The sequence below is a fragment of the Rosa rugosa genome, chromosome 1 (genome assembly GCF_958449725.1).
Source record: "Rosa rugosa chromosome 1, drRosRugo1.1, whole genome shotgun sequence".
In the NCBI taxonomy this organism is placed as follows: Eukaryota; Viridiplantae; Streptophyta; class Magnoliopsida; order Rosales; family Rosaceae; genus Rosa; species Rosa rugosa.
In genome coordinates, this window is record NC_084820.1 from 57,941,802 (window position 1) to 57,960,648 (window position 18,847).

Below are 18,847 nucleotides of genomic sequence, written 5' to 3' on the forward strand. Positions count from 1 at the left end.
GCCCAACCAAATCATAATAAACAAAACAATCACTACTAGCAACATCCCATATTGAACTCCGCCTCAAAGAGAAAGAGAGAGTGAGAGAGAGATAGAGAATGGCAGTGGAGAATGTAATTGGGACTCAGGCAAAAAAAAAAAAAAAAGCTACAGAACAAGAGAAAACGCAAAAAAAAAAAAAAAAAAAAAAAGCTGTGGAGAATGTCATTTCATCAACTCCGGCTACAGACCAAAAATGCTACTCTCTTCGTCGTCCAAGTGAAACCCCAAATACTCAGCACAAACCATTTCAACATCAAGTGAAACCCCAAGTGAAATGGTTTGCGGCCTCTACAAGACAATCGCGGCCATCCATTTCGAGGCCGACGAGTTCCAGCGCCTGATCCAACGGCAGGAGACGGTCGACGCCGTGAGGAGCAGTGAGCGGGAGAAGCTGAGGATGAACGAGGCGCTGATGAAGTTGCTACTGAGTTTGGACTCCGTGCCCGGGGTGGACCCCACGGTGAGGGAAGCAAGGAGGAAGGTGAGCCGTCGGATCGTGGGGCTGCAGGAGATCGTGGACGCGATTGTTCAGGAAGACGTGGAGGGGTTCTGGGGTGGGTGCGGCGGTGGGTTTGGGAGGGACTACTGGAACGACGTCATGGCGGAGATGGAGGAGGGGTGTGTAGGGAGAGAGGAGGTCGGAAATGGAGAGGTTTTCTGCTGAGTATTTGGGGTTTCGCTGCCGAAAATTTCTAATCCAGATCCGAGAGAGAGAGAGAGTTAATTAATAGGGGCAAAATTGTCAGTAGATGTTAGATTGGGTAAATGGGGTTAAAAAACTCTTAGTGGAGTAAGTGGGCAATTTTTGAGTTGAAATTGGGTAAGTGGTCACGGCCCCTTATTTTATTTTATTTAGACAATTAATTGACAATTAGTTGAACCAAAAACTCATCAAATATGTCTCAAACTGAAGCAATTCCCACAGGAACATGAATCTTGAAACCCAGAATGTGGCTTCTAACTTATGAGAAGGGGAAGGGAATAAGAAGTTGTTGGGTTTGTTTTGTGTAGATGAGGGTATTTTGGAAAATTTACTTGTGTTTAATTAGATATTATTATATATAAATAATTAGCCGGGTACACTTAGAATTTTGTTGGGTACATTTAGAAAGACCCATACAAAATATAGGCTTACACCTATATTGGTACATGAACTATTCTAAAAAAAACACTACAGGTCTAAAACAAACAAAATAAATTTCGGCTTCAATAGAAATTATAGGTTGTTACTCAAACTACGCCGAGCACGCAATTGTGGTACTCACGTTGAGCAACACTTATATGAAGACTTACAGAAGATCTTCATCTAGGATAGACTAGACCAAAACCTAAGCAAGCACCGTCTCATTCCCTTTAGGGTTGGAGTTCCCATCGTCACTAGCATTCATCTTTAAACCCTTGCTCATTTTGGCTGCATCGGATTTAAAACTGAACCAACATCATTATTCTTGAGCTTAGAGCCGAGCTCAAAACCAAGAACACTAAACTTAGTAGGCCCCACAATCCCAACTATTAGCCCTAGAAATCTTGGGCCTAAACCCAATATCTCTGAAATAGCAGCTTTAACACCACAACTCATGGCACCGCCATCGTATGGAACGATAACAAGCGCCCTGCCGACTAAACCGCCCCATTGAGAACAAACATCCCAGCCTCCTTTGTAAACCACTTCCAGAGTGCAACAAACATCACCTCAAATTTGGGACACCAGTTCTACATCCCGTGTCTAGGGCCGGGCTACCGCCTAGAACTGGGAGGGAGTTTCAGGCCGTTGTCAAGATTCAGCCGCAACCAGAGAAACTCAAATAGAAAGCTACCAGCCCAAGAGGGAGGTCCAACCATTGATAAACCAAAAACACCATAATTAGCTCTAATAAAGGCCTCAAACCTGTCACATCTAGAAAAAGAGGTAAGAATCGGCGAGAAAGATTGAGATATAAGGGTAGACGGAGGCATCCTGAAATTGAGTAGTCGGAGCCGCTGTGTTCATTGTCGTTGCACGAAAGCAGCGCTAATATTAGCACAAGAGAGATCGACGCTAAAGAGAGAATATGGTTTTTCATCTTTTTCTGTAGACTTTTTTTTTACACCTTTTTATTTGTTCAAATAGAGATATGAAAAGTTATCGACTATTTAGTTGCCCATAGTGAGACTTGGGCAATGTATAATTTCCAATGGAGAAACTCATGAATTGGAGTCAATTTTAAAAGAATTGATTTCTAAATCTGAATTTTTCTTCGTTTTTAACTTCGAATTGTTAAGTAATAAGTTCTTGATTTTTAGTCGAGACCTACTTTCATTCTAATCTTCTTTGGTGTGTTAACTTTTTTTCAAACACACCCTCCCCTTTTATGGGATTGAAACACATAACATGGGATTGAAACACATAACATGGTAAGTCACTGCCTTACCACCCAATTAAACACATGCACACTTCCCATGTTAGTAAACGTAGGAAAAAATTAATATGTTTTAAAATCGATTCTCTTATTCCAATTTTCATTCTAAATAAGTAATTGTGCCATAAACAGTACTTGAATATGCTCAATTATTTGTTTGGTTAAATACATTTACGAGTAAAGAAAAGAAGTCTACCATAATTATTTGAATCTCCAATACTGCATTTTCCAGATTAAGGACACCAATAGAAACTTATAATTCATATTAGTAACAAAAACAAAAACAAAAAAACTTGGGTCAAAACCGGTTTAGACCTGTATGTCCCAACTCTATCTTATTTTCAAATAATCGACAATCTCGATACATTATTTAATCGTTTAAAATTAATTTAATTTTTAAAAATAATATCTGAAAGAAAAAATTTTATTATTTCGTTTACTCATTCAATAACATTAAATTTTAAGCTATAAAGTGTGCCGCAGAGTGCGTGTGTTTGAAAGTCGCATCAAACAAATAAATTCAAGAGAAAAATGCACCATCAGTGCCTCAACTCTTGTGCACCGGCCAAGTTGATACCCGGACTCTCAATTGTATCAATGTGATACCTAAACCCATATTTTGCTATCAACGAGGTACTTCCGTCACATTTCACTGATGGCTCCGTCAGATGTCTGACGTGGCAAACATGTGGACCCCAAAAATGCCATGAAATGACTTAAATGACCCCAGACTCTACCAGACCTTGATTTCCCGCCATTTTCCATAGGGGATGACCACCATTCCATCCGTTGTCATTTTCCAGAACCGCCTGCCTCTCCGACCTCCACTACCTCAGCTCTAAGTTTAAGCATACAAAATGTTCAATGCGATTTCGATTTCAGCTCAATCCAATGTTCCAAACTTTACTAAAGCAATGCTCCATTAAACCAAAACCCAGTTCTCTAATCACAACCAAAACTCAACAAATTAATTGCCAAAACCCAGTTCTCCAATCACAACCAAAACCCAACAAATTGTACGCAAACCTTCAACAGGGTACGAAGCAAATTAATGAGGGAAAGTGAGGTTGAAGAAGATAAAGAAAATGGCCCAGAATGCAGATGGTATGAATGCATTGCCATTGTAAACCAGACACAAACAGATGCAGGTGCTCCACTATCCCAAAAATCTCAGAGCTTCAAATTAAATTGTAGCAATTCCACTTGCAAGTCTTGACCAAAATTGAAATTCGATAACAAACCAAAACCAAATCTGGAAAACAATATATTATCCAATCAATTGGCATTTGACATCATTCAAAATCAAAAAACCATCTGTTAAACATAGACTCAAGCTTTATGCTTTCTTTCCTTAGGAGCTAGATCAAAAACCCATTAATCAATGCTTGCCCAGAAATCACTTACAGCGACTTGACGGTGAACTCGAGGCTCTGGTGGGGCGGAGGTGGCGACGTACTGGCAGCCTGAACCTCCTCAAGAACTTGCCGCTGTTCCTCTTTACCCTGTGCCACTTGTCATTCTTCTCCTTCTACTCCATGCTTCTCTCTCCACTGATCTGAAGGACATTTCCTTCCTCCAGCTCAACCTTCACTTCTTCCTTCTTCAGTCCGGGGAGGTCCACCTTTGACGGAACAAATACAAAAATGGGATAGAAATCAGCTGGGTTCAGGGCTGCAGGAGTTGTGAGGTGGCGACCACCGTGGCCTAGGTTTTCTCCGTCCTCACTAGTCCAATTATCAAATGCAATCAACGCGAGCGTGATTGCCGCTGCAAGATTTCGTTTCTGGTCTCTGTCTTTTCGCACGGCATCGGAAGGGATACAAATGGAAGAGCCTCAATCTAATATGGGATCGCTGCTATTGAATTATAAAGCACACAGTTCACCACATAAAGACTTGTTCTTTACCTTCTTCATTGGACTGAACGACTAAACAAAGGAGGAGGAGGAAGAAGAAGAAGAAGAAGAGGAGGAGAGAGAGAGAAAATTGTGTAAAAAAAAAATTGGGCTGCATTTGGGCAAAAAGATGTATTTGCCCTTTTTTTTGCCCATGTGTTTGGCACGTGACTTTTTTAACGTTTCCGTTTGAGAAATTTAACGGAAGTACCTCGTTGATAGCAAAATATGGGTTTATGTATCACATTGATACAATTGAGAGTCCGGGTATGAACTTGGCCGGTGCACAAGAGTTGAGGCACTGATGGTGCATTTTTCTCTAAATTCAATTATAAGAGTGTTTAACTTCCACCCGAGTAACCACTGCAAGTGGCCTAGTGGTTCTTGCCTAGTTTGGTGTGCTCCCCAACCTAGGTTCGAACCTCGAAGCTGTCAAAATGGTCAGGCACTGTGCTGCAATGCACAGTTGGAGCATTTCACATGCGCTGAAGAGGTTTATCTTAGGCCTAGGAAGCCTTTAGGTTCCGCTTGACAAAGTCAAAAATAAAAAATACTTCCACCCGAGTAGATTTGGAGACGAATTTCTCACGAGCCCTTACCCGACAACAGTTTGGACTCACATTGTCCGGGATGGTAAAAACAGTAATACAGAATTCTTAATTCTAGCGGCAGTGCGGTACAACCGAAAACCAAGACCTTTGTTCTTACACCAGTCCAATCATCACCAACATTTTCATCCGTGGATAATCCAATGCAATCCAATCCATTATATAAGATTCGACATTCTCAGTTTCTCACTGTAACAACTACAGGGTGCCAAATTCGTTGACTAAAACAACTACATCATGGCCATGTTGGTAACGGCCAGCTCCTCACTCACAAATTCCCTTCGTCTTCTTTTGAATGATTATCCCAACACAGCCACGAAATAGTCTCAAATCAACCCTCTTAATTCCCTCCCACTTTATTCCTATCCACCAACTTCAACACTCTGTAAGCCCCGAACCCGAACCCGAACCCATGGACCGCCAGGACTCCGTCACGGCCCGCTTCACTCTCGGCAGGCAGTCCTCGCTCGCCCCCGACCTGGACGACGACGACTCGGTGGTCGAGCCGGCCGACGGGGCCCTTGACCCGAGGGTCCGCCTCATGTACTTGGCCAACGAGGGCGACTTGGAAGGCATTCAGGAGCTCCTGGACTCCGGAACTAATGTCAATTTCACTGACATAGATGGACGCACCGCTCTCCACGTCGCCGCCTGTCAGGGCCGGACCGACGTCGTTCAGTTGCTCCTCCAAAGAGGCGCCGACGTCAACCTCCAGGACCGCTGGGGCAGTACGGTAATTTAGTACTTCAATTTCAGGGCTCACTTATTTTGGTTGATTGATGGTGTTGTAATTGATGATGTGGATGTGGATGTGGTTTGGTGGATACAACAGCCTCTTGCGGATGCGGTCTACTATAAGAATGAGGATGTGATCAAGCTTTTAGAGCAGCACGGAGCTAAACTTCCGGTAAATTACTGTACTTTTATGGGCTGATGTGTACTTGTTTTTTTTTGGGTTTTGGTTGTGAAATGAGTTGGTTGTTTGTATTTTAGATGGCTCCTATGCATGTGGAGAATGCACGTGAAGTCCCGGAGTATGAGATTGATCCCAAGGAGCTTGATTTTTCAGATAGTGTTGACATAACCAAGGTAATGTTTTTAGTTTGGTGCGTGATGATTTGAAACTTGTAGAAATACGGATTAGTATGGGGAAGGAGATGAGAAATTGACTATTTAAACTTAATGCATGTATGTGGTTTCGGTCATGTGGGGCGTCTGCTTAAGAAAAAAGACTCGGTTGAGTACGGATTAGTATTGGTTAAGGTATCAAGTCTGACCGTTTTCTGGGGGTGCTGGTGTTGGTTGCATACTTCTGTTCATTATGCTTTTGTCTTTTGAAATGTATTTGCTAGGGAACCTACTGCATTGCATCTTGGCGTGGAATTCAAGTTGCAGTTAAGACGCTTGAGGAGAAAGTATTTGCTGATGAAGATAAAGTGTAGGTTTACCTTCCTTTATACGTAGAGCTTTTGTTTCTGTTATTTAGGTAGGCCTTTCAAATTGAATCTTTATTTTGACTGGAGTTTTACTGGCTCAATGGAGACTCAGAAATGCATTCAGGGATGAGCTTGCTTTACTTCAGAAGATACGACATCCCAATGTTGTCCAATTTTTGGGTGCTGTAACACAAAGCAGTCCAATGATGATTGTCACAGAGTATCTACCCAAGGTGTGGTGCAAAACATCAGGAGTTTTAGCTTTATCTCTTCCCTGAAACCATATCTAAGTAATTTGATTTTTGGCTTGTTATGTTGTACCTGTTTGGATAAGGAAGCTTTTATTTGGTAAAACGTAAAAGGACATGTTTGAATTTTGAGGGATTTTAGATTGTAATACCATTGCTAGTTTGCTACATGATAAGGCCTTCATTACTGTGCACAAAAATGAAGTGGTTTGGTGGGTCAATGGATGTCTAAATTCTTGGATTGTGTTGAAATAAAGGCATATTCAGGCATTAACACTGTAGATTGTAGGATGCACTAATTGAGATGTATGCATGCATGTATAGCGTGTTTGCTTGGCATCATAAACAGTTTATAAATACAAGCTTTTAAGCTCTTATTTTATTACTGCAGGGAGATTTTCGTTTATATCTTAAAAGAAAAGGTCCCTTAAAGCCAACAGCAGCAGTGAAGTTTGCACTTGACATTGCCAGGTCAGTCAAGTGGCTTGTGTACTGAAATTGTTTGCAACTTTCTTTGTGGCAACATAAACCAGAAATGCCTGATGTTGACAACTTGACATGGAATCTGATGTTTAATTCTATGTGCTACCTTGGAGGTCATTTATCTCTAGGGGGTAATTTCTGTTGTATTTTGTTTTTGGTTGAATTAGGCGCAATCCTTAATTCTTTATAAAAGATATAACCAGTTCCATTTTATCTACTGGGTGGTCATGCTAGATCTTTGTGTTGATAAATACTGTCCTTCTTGTGTTTCTCCAACAATATGGTTTAATTAAGTTCTTTGTTTTCACAATTGATAGTGGTGGGAAGTACATGATTTTACATGCTATAGCTGAATAGTTATTCCACGTGTTCTGTTAGCTTAATGAGCACTTTACTGGTATATCTTGCAGGGGGATGAATTATCTGCATGAGCATAAACCTGAAGCAATAATTCATCGAGGTCTTGAGCCCTCGTATGATCTTTCTCTTTTTCTCTCATCATGTATCATGGCTGTAGTGGTCAATAGATGTGAATTAACATAGTTGTATTTATATACTGCCTAATTAATTTGAAATTTGTTAATTTTAGGTCTTGATTCTTGAAGAACAACCAGAGTGTGACCCATAATTATTTGTTTATTAGGTTTTAGACAAAAGTGAGTGGGGATCAATTTGGGCACAAATTGATAATTTCTTGTCTTTCTTTGGCTCTTTTTCTTTAGTTGCGTTATATTTGTTTTAACAGTGTGGATTTTATTCATATTTGCTGAGCATGTAAATCGTCATGTACTTATATGCTGGCTTGAATCATGCACATCAATAACTAAATGGTTGAAGTTTCTTAATTGTTTGTGAGTAAGATACCAGAAATATATTGCGGGATGATTCTGGGCATCTGAAAGTTGCAGACTTTGGGGTGAGCAAGCTACTGATAGTCGCAAAGACAGTTAAAGAAGACAGACCTGTGACTACTGAAGACACTTCTTGTATGTTGTCTTCTTTCTGAAAGTGTTTATCCTCTATTTCTTAGATCAGTTGTATGTGTAAAATTATGGACTCATTCTATTGATTCTGGCCTTTATTAAAAAAAAAAAAAAAAAAGCGCTAGACGGGCGTTGCTAATCACAATCAACTGCAAAATAGGCTCTTGTAGTTCTGTTGGAGATCTATAAGCAATTAAGCAACCATTGCAGTTCTGATTGTAGCACCAATGCACGTGTGTGCCTGTTGTTGATAATGAGATCTCTATTGAACAGGGAGATACGTGGCTCCTGAAGTTTACAGAAATGAAGAATATGATACCAAAGTGGATGTTTTTTCATTTGCCTTGATCTTGCAAGAGGTACTCCCTGTTCAGGGCTCCATCCATCCTCTTCTTCATGACATGTGTAGTTATATTCTTATGTTATAGCAGCCATTGGTAAACCTTCTTTATCATGAGACCATTTCCTGCCTGTCAGTACTGAACCCAAAGAATTTCCTGTCTGTTAAATAAGTTACTTCTTTTCTGCTAGCTTTGTTGTCATTTGGTCTATCTTCATATACACTTAATAAAACCGTTCATTACAGTAGGTCATGTAACCTGTATGAACTGAGCAGTCAATAAATTGGTGTGCATTAATGTTTTGCATTTCCAAATTTACATTGTCAATGATTACAAGTAATGTTAGTCATTTCCCTTCTTCCCCAGATGATTGAAGGTTGTCTACCATTTTCTACAAAACCAGAAAAAGAAGTACCTAAAGCATATGCTGCAAATGAGCGCCCACCTTTTAGAGCACCACCAAAGCTTTATGCACATGGATTAAAGGAGTAAGTTGCTTCAATGCATCTATTGGTTGTTAAAGAATGACTAGTAGCAAAAGTAAAAGTTTTTTTATTTTCTTTGGCTTCATTTCCTATATGTAGCCGGTACCTGGCAATTTTTTTGGAGTACGAGTTAGTTTGTTTCAATTATCTATATGTTTTTGTTGTTTCAGAAGGGGTGTCAAGTTATTGTGTCGAATACCAAAGTGTTTTGAATTTTGAACTGTAGGCATGGTGTTGACCTTTCCTGTCAAGAAGATTATATTGGTATTATTTCTTGTGTTTGACAAGGCTGCCAAGCAGTTTTTGGATTCACATCTTACAAACTGTCTTGACACACCTCATGATTATGAACAAGTTTCGCAAAAAACAATCATGATAGGGGGAGAGGTTATAGAGTGCATCTCTGATTGCAAGGAAAAAACATTATTACGGAGCTACAGTGATCAATATGCTTCATACAGTGTCATATATTGTATTCTGTAAGGGGAATTCCATTTTAAGAAAGTTTTCTGTTTGTAACAGGTTGATTGAGGAATGTTGGAGTCAGGACCCATTTAGGAGACCAACATTCAAGCAAATAATTAAGAGTTTGGATAACATTAATGACCAGTATGCTCGAAAAAGACACTGGAAGGTGCACTCTCTCTATCTGACACTTGGAATTAAATTTCTAGGCCACTTAATTTCCTTTTCCTATATCTCCTGGAATTTGTCATTTTAAAATCAGTCAATTTGACTATGAGTGTAAATAGGCTTCTGCAATTTCTTGTATTCTATCCAGGTGATGCCACTTATGTGTCTCCAGAACCTGGAGAACATGGTGAAGAAGGGTCGCTCAAGTCCCAGCAGCCATTCATCCTGCTCTACGATGAGATGAGTAACTATTGCCTTCATGCAGGATTTCAGCTGTTTTTCCTCCTCGATTTGAGGAAGGTTTTTCTAGCGGAGTTTATAGATTTTTAGTATTTCAGTTGTTGAACTGAGCCATTCCGAGATGTCAAGTTTATCTCTCTGACATGGCTGACAGACACTGTTACACATACTCTTGCGTGAAGAATTCCTAGAGTTTCTCTGCAAGTGGAGAAGTTCTTTTTATTTTTGGTAAAACCATATGTTGTTATTCCATTCTTCAGAATGTTTCCCGATTTTGTTGTAAACTGGGCATGCGCTTGCATTAGGTTGGACGCCTATGCTTTTACTGAAACCTGTGGTGCTGCAACATTACAGGCTATCTAAAATGTCTCAATTGTTTGATCCAGATTATGCGGTTGCCATGCAGTTCTTCATTAGGCTAGGGCCTGAATATTCTCTTTCCTTTTATGCTTCTTCTTCCTGCCTCTCTGTTACTCCCAAGTCCCTTCCCCTTTCTTTAGGCTAGAGAATGGCTAAATGGGTTTATTGATTACCTATATCCACTATAATGTAATCGAATCTCAAGTGACACTCACTTGCATTCTAAATCTTTTTATGTTAAACTGTTGGTAAATGCATGTAAATGAAGACATATATTAGAACATTTTCTCTTATTCATATGCACATTACATCTGGAACAACTTGTTGAGTAAAGATTTTACATTTCCTATTGTTTTTATTTTTTATTTTTTTGGGCAAGTACTTTACCTGTTAGGGTGAGTCTAGTTAGACCTCCCAATTTGCTATTTAGACCTCATCTAATTTTTGTAAAAATTTAATCATTATTTTACCCCTCTTATAGAAAATACAAGATTTTCCAAAAAAAAAAAAAAATTACAAGTGAATATTGCAGCCGTGTGCAGTCCCAATAGAGAAGTTCCAATGCGATATGTTTACACTATTTATTTGCATTTCCTTTGTGTTAGTATTGTAATATTTTCCCTTCTTTCCGTACGCATTCTAGGGCAAACCGGCAAAGTATACATGAGCACGAGATTTGTAGTCTCGTGTGTCTACCTTTCACCAAGTCAGTATTCTATGAAAATTGTCCATCGTAGGCAAATTGGCCGGTCTGTTATTTAGCCATCCATCTAAAAGGCAACCGAAACGTAGTGGCAGACTTCCAACCCAACTCGTCATCGCTATGCAGTTTGACGGCTGAACTAGAGAGATCCCTTACTGCTAAGTCGTCCCTAATACTTCTTTGTCGTAGTACGAACCTGCTGGACATTGATTCGTCAACTGAATCCTTAATTTTTACCTAAAAACTAATGCAAATGTTTCCTTAATTTAAGGACTCCTATGATGTTGGATATAGGGACGAGCCTCCTACTAGAGAGCAGGACTTAAGATATAATTAGCTCGTTCTTCGTGGTTAGAATGTTTGTTATGCAAGCAAGGGTTGACACAGTATAAGTCGTCCCTTGTAAGTTCTCGTCATAATACGAACCTGATGGATATTGATTCCTGAACTGAATCCTTGATTTTTACCTATAAACTAATGCAAATGCATGATTCCTTGAAGGGATCCTATGATGTTGGATATAGAGACGTATCTCCTACTAGAGAGCAAGACATAGCTATGATTAGCTCGTTCTTCGTGGTTAGAATGTTTGTCGCAAGTATAACTATTAACAAGGAAGAGGTGTCCGGCGGCGTCTTCAACATCTAGCTGCCAAGCGTCAAAATATATACTCAAAATGTTTTTCTACATTATATTCTGCCGCTTGCATAGATTTGAGTTTTGGGATTTTGTTTTTGTTTTTTTTATTTCTTGTGGATATTGATGCCGAACTAGTTAACCCTTTTAGTTTTGGGTCTTCTTCCTCATCTCCTATATATATAGACACCATCATCATCCCTTCTGTTTCATCTGCCACCTTTTTTCTCTCTTTCTACTCTACACCTGTATTCATCTCTAAACATCGTACACTAAACAGAGCTCATATATGCTAATAATGGACATATGATGCCGGCGCCACCGTGTATGGTTTGTTGTATCTCTCTGCTAGATGTGCAATGACTTACAATGGAAATCCAGATAAGGTTAGCTTCGTGTTTGCTATTCCGTAATATATCCATCATTATATTGTACAGAGCTCATTTTTGTTTCATGTATTCTAGCTGATATCATTTCAAGAAAAGAAGAAGTATGATTCTGTATGTCTTTAACAGATGTTGACCTATAAAGAAGTATATTATCCATGAACTCATCCCTTATGAAGTGATTATCTTCGTAGCACTTTTGTTGAAACACTTCAGTAAGAAGCATAAATATATTACTTTTTTGTGAATATTAGTGTTTAACCAAACATCAGTTATTTCAAAATCTACTGAAATCAATACGGAAACGATTATATACATTTTAAAATTTCCTTTTTTTCCTAGGAAATTTGACTTGAAGTCAGGGTTTTAGTGTAATCAACTATCCACTGTAGTCACATAATTCTAATCCTTATAAAAACACAGAAAGAGAGGCTGAGAAGAAGAAGAGATTAAGAGTTTCAGATTCAGGTCAGATATTCAAGCCTCAACCTCAGAGAAAATGGAGAGCCAGAATAAGATTCCGAGTCCTGACTTGTCATCATCCACAGCAGTTGAAGAGTTTCTGGAGCAAAGAGGAGTGGCATTCAAATGCTGGCCTAGGCTTGTTGCATGGGAGTCAAGGCTCCTATGGAGTTTATCAGCTTCATCAATCATTATCTCTATAGCCAATTACATGTTCAGCTTTGTCACTCTCGCGTTTTGTGGCCATTTGAGTCCATTGGAGCTTGCTGGAGCCTCCATTGCTTGTGTGGGAATTCAAGGCCTCGCTTATGGCATCATGGTATGTACCTAATAATTCCTCTACTTACACAAGTCCAGCACTTGACATGTTATGTTGTCCGACTATGGATCTGTGACAATAGATTCTATTTGAGAGTATGGTCCACATTCACAGTGTGATGCGACAATAAAAGATTATTCATTCTATCTGGTCTAAGCACTAATGTTGAACTCTTGATTTCTTGCTTTGAATCTGAAGTTGGGGATGGCAAGTTCTGTGCAAACAGTATGTGGACAAGCATATGGAGCCAAACACTTGGGAGCAATGGGGATCATAATGCCAAAGAGCATTCATTTTACACTTGGGAGCAGCAATCCTCCTTACACCTCTGTATTGGTGGTCAGAACCAATGCTCATAGCCGTTGGACAATCACATATGATAGCAGAGAAGGGCCAAATCTTTTCCAGGGGTTTACTCCCTCAACTCTATGCATTTGCCATAAACTGTCCCCAGCAAAGGTTCCTTCAAGCACAGAACATAGTGAACCCGTTGGCATTCATGTCTGTCGCAGTTTTCCTTCTTCACACTCTGCTCACTTGGTTGGTAGTTGATCTTGTCAATTTTGGGCTATTGGGAGCTGCTCTTACTCTCAGCTTCTCTTGGTGGTTGCTTGTAATTGCATCTGGGGTTTACATTGTTCTGAGCCCCAAGTGCAAGGAAACTTGGACTGGCTTCTCTAACAAAGCCTTCAGGGGAATTTGGCCTTATTTTAAGTTCACTGTAGCCTCTGCTTTCATGCTGTGGTAGGTCTAAAATCTTAACTCCTTACTTCTACTCCCCTTCGTTTCTTTCAAATAACTGTTGGAGCTGATCAGATCATGCGTTGATGTAGTTTGGAGATATGGTACAGCCAAGGGCTAGTGCTTCTGTCAGGGCTCCTCCCCAACCCTACAACCTCCCTAGACTCCATTTCTATTTGGTATGCCTTTTGTTTGGACAATCTATCTTAACTTAAAACTCTATTATAATATGAAATTGTTATCCAACTTTACATGTGCTGATGTAATACAATTGCAGCATGAATTACTTGAACTGGGACATGACATTTATGTTAGGCCTAAGTGCAGCTGCCAGGTTTTTGACTAATCTAAAGAGTAATCAATTATTCCTTGGCAAACAAGTTTGGGAAATTTTTCGATGATGATTGAAACTTGGCTCATGCAGTGTTCGAGTCGGTAATGAACTCGGGGCCGGTCATCCAAAGGTGGCCAGATTCTCAGTTTTTGTAGTGAACGTGACCAGCGTCCTGATTAGCGCAATCTTCAGTGTGATTGTATTGATCCTCCGAGTTCAGTTAAGCAAGCTATTTGCAAGTGATTCCGAGGTTATCAAGGCAGTGTCTGATTTAACTCCACTGCTCGCCATCTCTATTTTCTTGAATGGCATTCAACCTATACTCTCAGGTATTCATTTATGATATGAATAAACCGAGTCCGAGAACACTAATGCTATCAATCCTTATTCTGGGTGTGTGCAAATTCAGGTGTGGCAATTGGAAGTGGATGGCAAGGTGTTGTGGCTTATGTTAACTTGTTTTGTTACTATTTCATTGGTCTTCCAATTGGGTGTGTTCTTGGCTTCAAACTTAAAATAGGAGTAGCAGTAAGTTGAATTTCTCACCATTTTCCTCAGCTGAGTTATTGCTTTGTGATTGTGATGGCAGAACATGATGCATCTTTTATCTTTTTCAGGGTATTTGGTGGGGGATGATTATTGGAGTTTTCTTACAGACGGCAGCTCTAGTTGTCCTCACTGCCAGAACAAATTGGAATGCTCAGGTAACCTAAAGTTTAATTTATGAAAAGTTGCTTACCGATCTGAGATTTTGAGTATATATTGAAAACATGATCTTCATCATGCTTTTGTAGGTTGAAAAAGCAGCTGAGCGGTTGAAGAAATCTGCAAGTGAAGAAAACTTAAGCTTAACACTATAGAGGTGTTCAAACTACAAACTTCATCACACTAGGGTTTCATGTGGTGTAATATGTTCTTTGACATAGCATGGTCAACAAAAATTAGGTGATACATTTGTGTTCTCCCTGTATAAAATCAATAAGTTGGTGACATTTTAGGGACAAGCATTGAACAAACATTGTAAGCAGATGTATTGGAGTGTAGGAATGATGTACATTCTTAAATTGAAGCAAAAAAGGAAATCTCTTCATTGGCAGAAATGGGAACAAAGTCATATTTGTTCCTCTATAATCAATGCAAGTTAAACAAAATGGAGATAATGGTAACAAATATTTGTCAAAAACTCAGAAGATTCCCTAATAAAATGCTCTGTTATAGGATCTCAACCAGTTCGGCCTATTCAAAGAAAAGGATCTATTTCCACTCTTGCACTGCAAACTATCTTTCCGGTTCAGTCTTTTTCTGGTATGAAGGTCAGGAAACCAGGAAGAGAGAAATGGTAACTATCTTTCACACTTCAATCTTTTTCTGATATGAAGGTCAACAAATCAGGAAGAGAGAAATGGTATTCGTTCCTCCTGTTCATTTCATGTGAACCAGCACGTATTTGCTGCCATCATCTTTCTGGTTGCCATTACCACTGCGCCTAGTGCTACTTCGTCTCTGGCTGCCATTACCACTGCAGCTAGTACTATCCAGTCTCTGAGTGCCATTACCACTGCGGCTCATGCTATCTTGTCTCTGGCTATCATTATCATCCTTGCCCTCCTGACCCAGTTCACCACTAAAGCCTTTATAGAACTGCAAAACCTTAGGGTGCACCATAATCTTCCAGCGATCGAAACCAGATAAATACAGGCCTTCCAAGCTTCTCACACGGGAAAGAGCTACATAAACCATTCCATTCTCGAAAGCTTTAGAGAGATCAGTGTGAAGGCGGTCAAGAGTCATGCCCTGACACTTGTGAATGCTTGAAGCCCATGCCAATATGAGAGGCACCTGCTTCCGTTCAGCAACAACCTTATCTCCCTCTGTCACAACCCATGTTTCTGGTTCAATCAACAGTTCTGGCCCTGAATCAAACTTGACTATCGGTAGAGCAGCATGGCATATGCCTGTTATATCCTTATTTTTGGGCACATAAAATCCCTGAACTGTACCAGTCGCACCATTCACCAGGCCACGCCAAGTATTCAAATTCTTGACCAGCATCACCCTCGCATCTTTACACAAAGTAACTTTCTTGGGGGCTATTCCCTGTTCAAGCTGTGGTTTCCTAGACTCCTCACCACTATCAACAGCTGTATAGACAAAAAGTTCATTGCCCAAGCTTTCTAATCTACTTGCATTCACTCTATTCACATCTTCAATCCTTGGATAGAGTTGTACCACAGAAGGATCTGGCTCAGCCTCCGAGCAAGCTTGTTCAAGAAACTTTAAGTCTTCAGGATCACTCTCTCCTCTTCTTATTCCATGAAGTAACTTGATAAGCTGAGGGTCTGATTGGCGAAACACCTTTGTCAGATTAACCTGCAAGTCAAAGCTAGAATTCCAACAATCGGCTTCAAATGCATATTCTTTTCCCCCTGAATTCTGCTGGGGTTTAATGGGAGGTAACTGAAAGAAATCCCCACCCACAACAATCTGAATCCCACCCCAACTTTTATTGACTTCTCGTATTTTTCTGGCAATGTATTCAAGACTCTCGAAAAACTCAGTATCCACCATGCTAATCTCATCCATAACCAATGCCTTAACTTTCAACCACCTGTTGTAAGCCTTGTTATTTAGGACAATCCTATGCAGCAAGGTCTCTCTATCAGCCATGGGATACCCAATTCCCGCGAAAGAGTGAAGAGTCTGCCCCCCAATGGCACAAGCCGCAACACCCGTAGGCGCTGTGACAAAAACCTTAGAGGCTCCATGCTGCTTTTTCAACAATTTGATAATATGGTGAACCAAAATTGTTTTTCCAGTGCCCGCTGAACCGGTAATGAACACAGATTTTCCTTTAGATATGGCAGATATGACTTGTTTTTGTTCATCAGTCCATTGAATTTTGGTTTTTGTGTTCTCAACTTCTCCCTTTTTGGGTTTGTATCTGGTCTTGTATCTATCCTGGGGCCATTTCTTGCTTTTGTAACCAATTTTTGTGCTGAAATTTCTGTGTGCAGACAATACTAAAGCTAACAGCTTCATTCCCAGAACCATATCCCCTAAACTTCTTTCTGGGTTCTCAAGGTTTTGGCTAAACTGGTTTTATACTCATAGTTAACTATAGTAACAGCAACTACAAAATGCACTATGCTTCATGAATAGAAAACAGAAACAGTATATAATGGTGAAATGATATCGAGGCAAGGTGATGATATAAACACCAACAAAGCAAGAAAGAGGCGAAATTTACCTTTCACGATGCGTTTGGAATCTGGATTTAGAGAAAGTTCAAAACTTTCATGCCCCAAATCGGTTTATCAGTCAGACCCAGAAATCAGTGCGTCTCACTCTCACATTCGATACAAAACGACTGAAAGAGGTCGAGGTTGAAGCTGACCTGCCAAAGGTGGCAACCTCGGGCTTTATTTTCGTTTTGGGCTTTGGTTTTCGACTTGTGCTGTTGCTTCTACTTTGATTTGGAGTCCTATCTAGCTGATCAACAATTCTCATGTGTGGGCTGTCTTATCTATCTATGTATGTACATCTGAAATTATATACATAAAACGACGCTTTTGTTCATATTCACCGCCAACCCAAGAAGTCTTTAATTTGCCGTTTTGCGCAAGGAATGAAGAACTTGCCCAAGATTAGAGAGCAAATGGAATTGACGTCTTTGAAAATATATTATAACTAAATTTGCCCAAGAATAAATACCAACTATGTCTAAAATACTAGTGTCACATGTGCCATGCATGTAGACTGTTTTCAAAAATGAAATCAACATATTCTACTTTAGTTGATTCCTCTGTGATTGGGAAGAAGAAATTACCTCTTATTATCATAGACACGAGATAACTAACAAATTTTCAATGAGAACACAATTAGTTATAGACTCTATATATATATATATATATATATATATATATATATATATATATATATATATATATATATATATACAGAAAATTGTACAGTGTACCTGATGTATTAATACTTCATGTTACATGACATCATCTTAGTTATCAGTGTCATTATAAAGCTTTAATTTGTTAACCTGTTACTTAGGATTTTGTATTTTTTTGAATAATCGAGCCAGTAGGGCGAATATATATTCATCACAAGCCAGAATAGACCATTACATACCATTCCGCTGCCATTTATAAACATACAAGAAGATAATGGTAGTACTCACAATGGTACATAGAAAATAGACCCACTCATTGTACAAGGAGTACGTAGACATAGCGGGAATCCCCCTTTGGTACTACGCTGAAGGCACTAGAAAGATCCGGCCCTTCCAACCTAACTCTTTAACCAATAAACCTAGCTGCCTAGAGACCTCAATTGGTGTACACCTAGATCCACTGAGAATTAAGTTGACAGGACCAGACCAAATGCAGAAAAACTAAATGCACAAAGGTGCCTAGACTGTCCCAGAAAACGGAACCTTATTGTAAATAGACAAAGCTAAAAACATAGAAAAGGCTTAGGGCTAAAACAACCCTAGCCTAAATAAAAGCCCAATGGGCAGCCCAACAGAGAAGGGCCCAACTCAAGGTCCAGCAAGCCAGGGTTGTCCCAAGCCCAGTCACCCTTCCACCACGTCTGCAGCCGCTTCTGCAACCCCGCCACGAACCAACCTCGCCACGATCCCCGCCGTGAACCAGCCCCGCCATGAGCCGCACCGTCAAGCTTCGTTACAAGCCAGCACCGCCTCGAGCGCCAAGCCACTGCAGATCCAGCGCCCAGCCCCGATCGCCGCAAGTTGCGCCGTCGCCTAGACGCCCACGAAACGCCGCCGCTGGATCGCACCATATCCCTGCACAGAAGAACTACCACAGACGCCCAGAAAGTGCGCCCACGTTTGTTGTCAAAATCAGGCCGCCAAACCACAAGCCATAGCCACCTCCTCTCCCGACCTCAGCCCAAGGCATGAAGTGCTCGTCCGGCAGCCAGCAAACGACGATGCGGCCGAAGCCGGCGCCATCGACGGCCGCCGCTGGACAGGGAACAGTCTGGTGGGTTTGGTGCTCTCTCGCGGCGCTAGTGAGAGAGTTCTCGGGTTTTAGGGTTTTGAAATGCTCGCCTGAAAATGGTAGGATTTTGTATTTTGTTTA

General features: G+C 40.3%; 3 protein-coding genes and 1 pseudogene across 4 annotated transcripts; 3 read left to right on the plus strand and 1 right to left on the minus strand.

Moving 5' to 3' along the window:
• The first annotated feature begins 209 nt into the window (after positions 1-209).
• On the plus strand, positions 210-763 carry LOC133742849 (BAG family molecular chaperone regulator 5, mitochondrial-like). The gene has a single exon (XM_062170530.1). The coding sequence runs from the start codon at positions 317-319 to the stop codon at positions 704-706; it is 390 nt and encodes a 129-aa protein (XP_062026514.1). The 5' UTR covers positions 210-316; the 3' UTR covers positions 707-763.
• Positions 764-5,091: 4,328 nt separating this feature from the next.
• On the plus strand, positions 5,092-10,449 carry LOC133725667 (integrin-linked protein kinase 1). 2 transcript variants are annotated; one of them, XM_062153006.1, is made up of 12 exons: positions 5,092-5,676; positions 5,776-5,850; positions 5,937-6,032; positions 6,296-6,381; positions 6,486-6,612; positions 7,019-7,098; positions 7,521-7,583; positions 7,978-8,096; positions 8,367-8,452; positions 8,801-8,922; positions 9,442-9,553; positions 9,701-10,449. In XM_062153006.1, the coding sequence occupies exons 1-12, from the start codon at positions 5,239-5,241 to the stop codon at positions 9,794-9,796; spliced, it is 1,500 nt and encodes a 499-aa protein (XP_062008990.1). In that variant the 5' UTR covers positions 5,092-5,238; the 3' UTR covers positions 9,797-10,449. The 2 variants fall into 2 exon arrangements, with proteins under 2 accessions (XP_062008990.1, XP_062008991.1); XM_062153007.1 differs by having other exon boundaries at positions 5,099-5,676; positions 6,492-6,612.
• A 1,314-nt stretch (positions 10,450-11,763) lies between these two features.
• LOC133731450 (protein DETOXIFICATION 41-like) lies at positions 11,764-14,551 on the plus strand (annotated as a pseudogene).
• Positions 14,552-15,155: 604 nt separating this feature from the next.
• LOC133731469 (ATP-dependent DNA helicase PIF1-like) lies at positions 15,156-16,784 on the minus strand. The gene has a single exon (XM_062158836.1). It carries the CDS (start codon positions 16,782-16,784, stop codon positions 15,156-15,158), a length of 1,629 nt encoding a protein of 542 aa, XP_062014820.1.
• Positions 16,785-18,847: the final 2,063 nt, after the last annotated feature.

Coding starts and splice junctions, on each gene's coding strand:
- LOC133742849 (XM_062170530.1), top strand. CDS start 317: ATGGTTTGCGGCCTCTACAAGACAATCGCGGCCATCCATTTCGAGGCC.
- LOC133725667 (XM_062153006.1), top strand. CDS start 5,239: ATGATTATCCCAACACAGCCACGAAATAGTCTCAAATCAACCCTCTTA. Junction 6,382..6,485: donor TTTGCTGATGAAGATAAAGT/GTAGGTTTACCT, acceptor GGCTCAATGGAG/ACTCAGAAATGCATTCAGGG. Junction 8,923..9,441: donor TATGCACATGGATTAAAGGA/GTAAGTTGCTTC, acceptor TGTTTGTAACAG/GTTGATTGAGGAATGTTGGA.
- LOC133731469 (XM_062158836.1), bottom strand. CDS start 16,784: ATGGTTCTGGGAATGAAGCTGTTAGCTTTAGTATTGTCTGCACACAGA.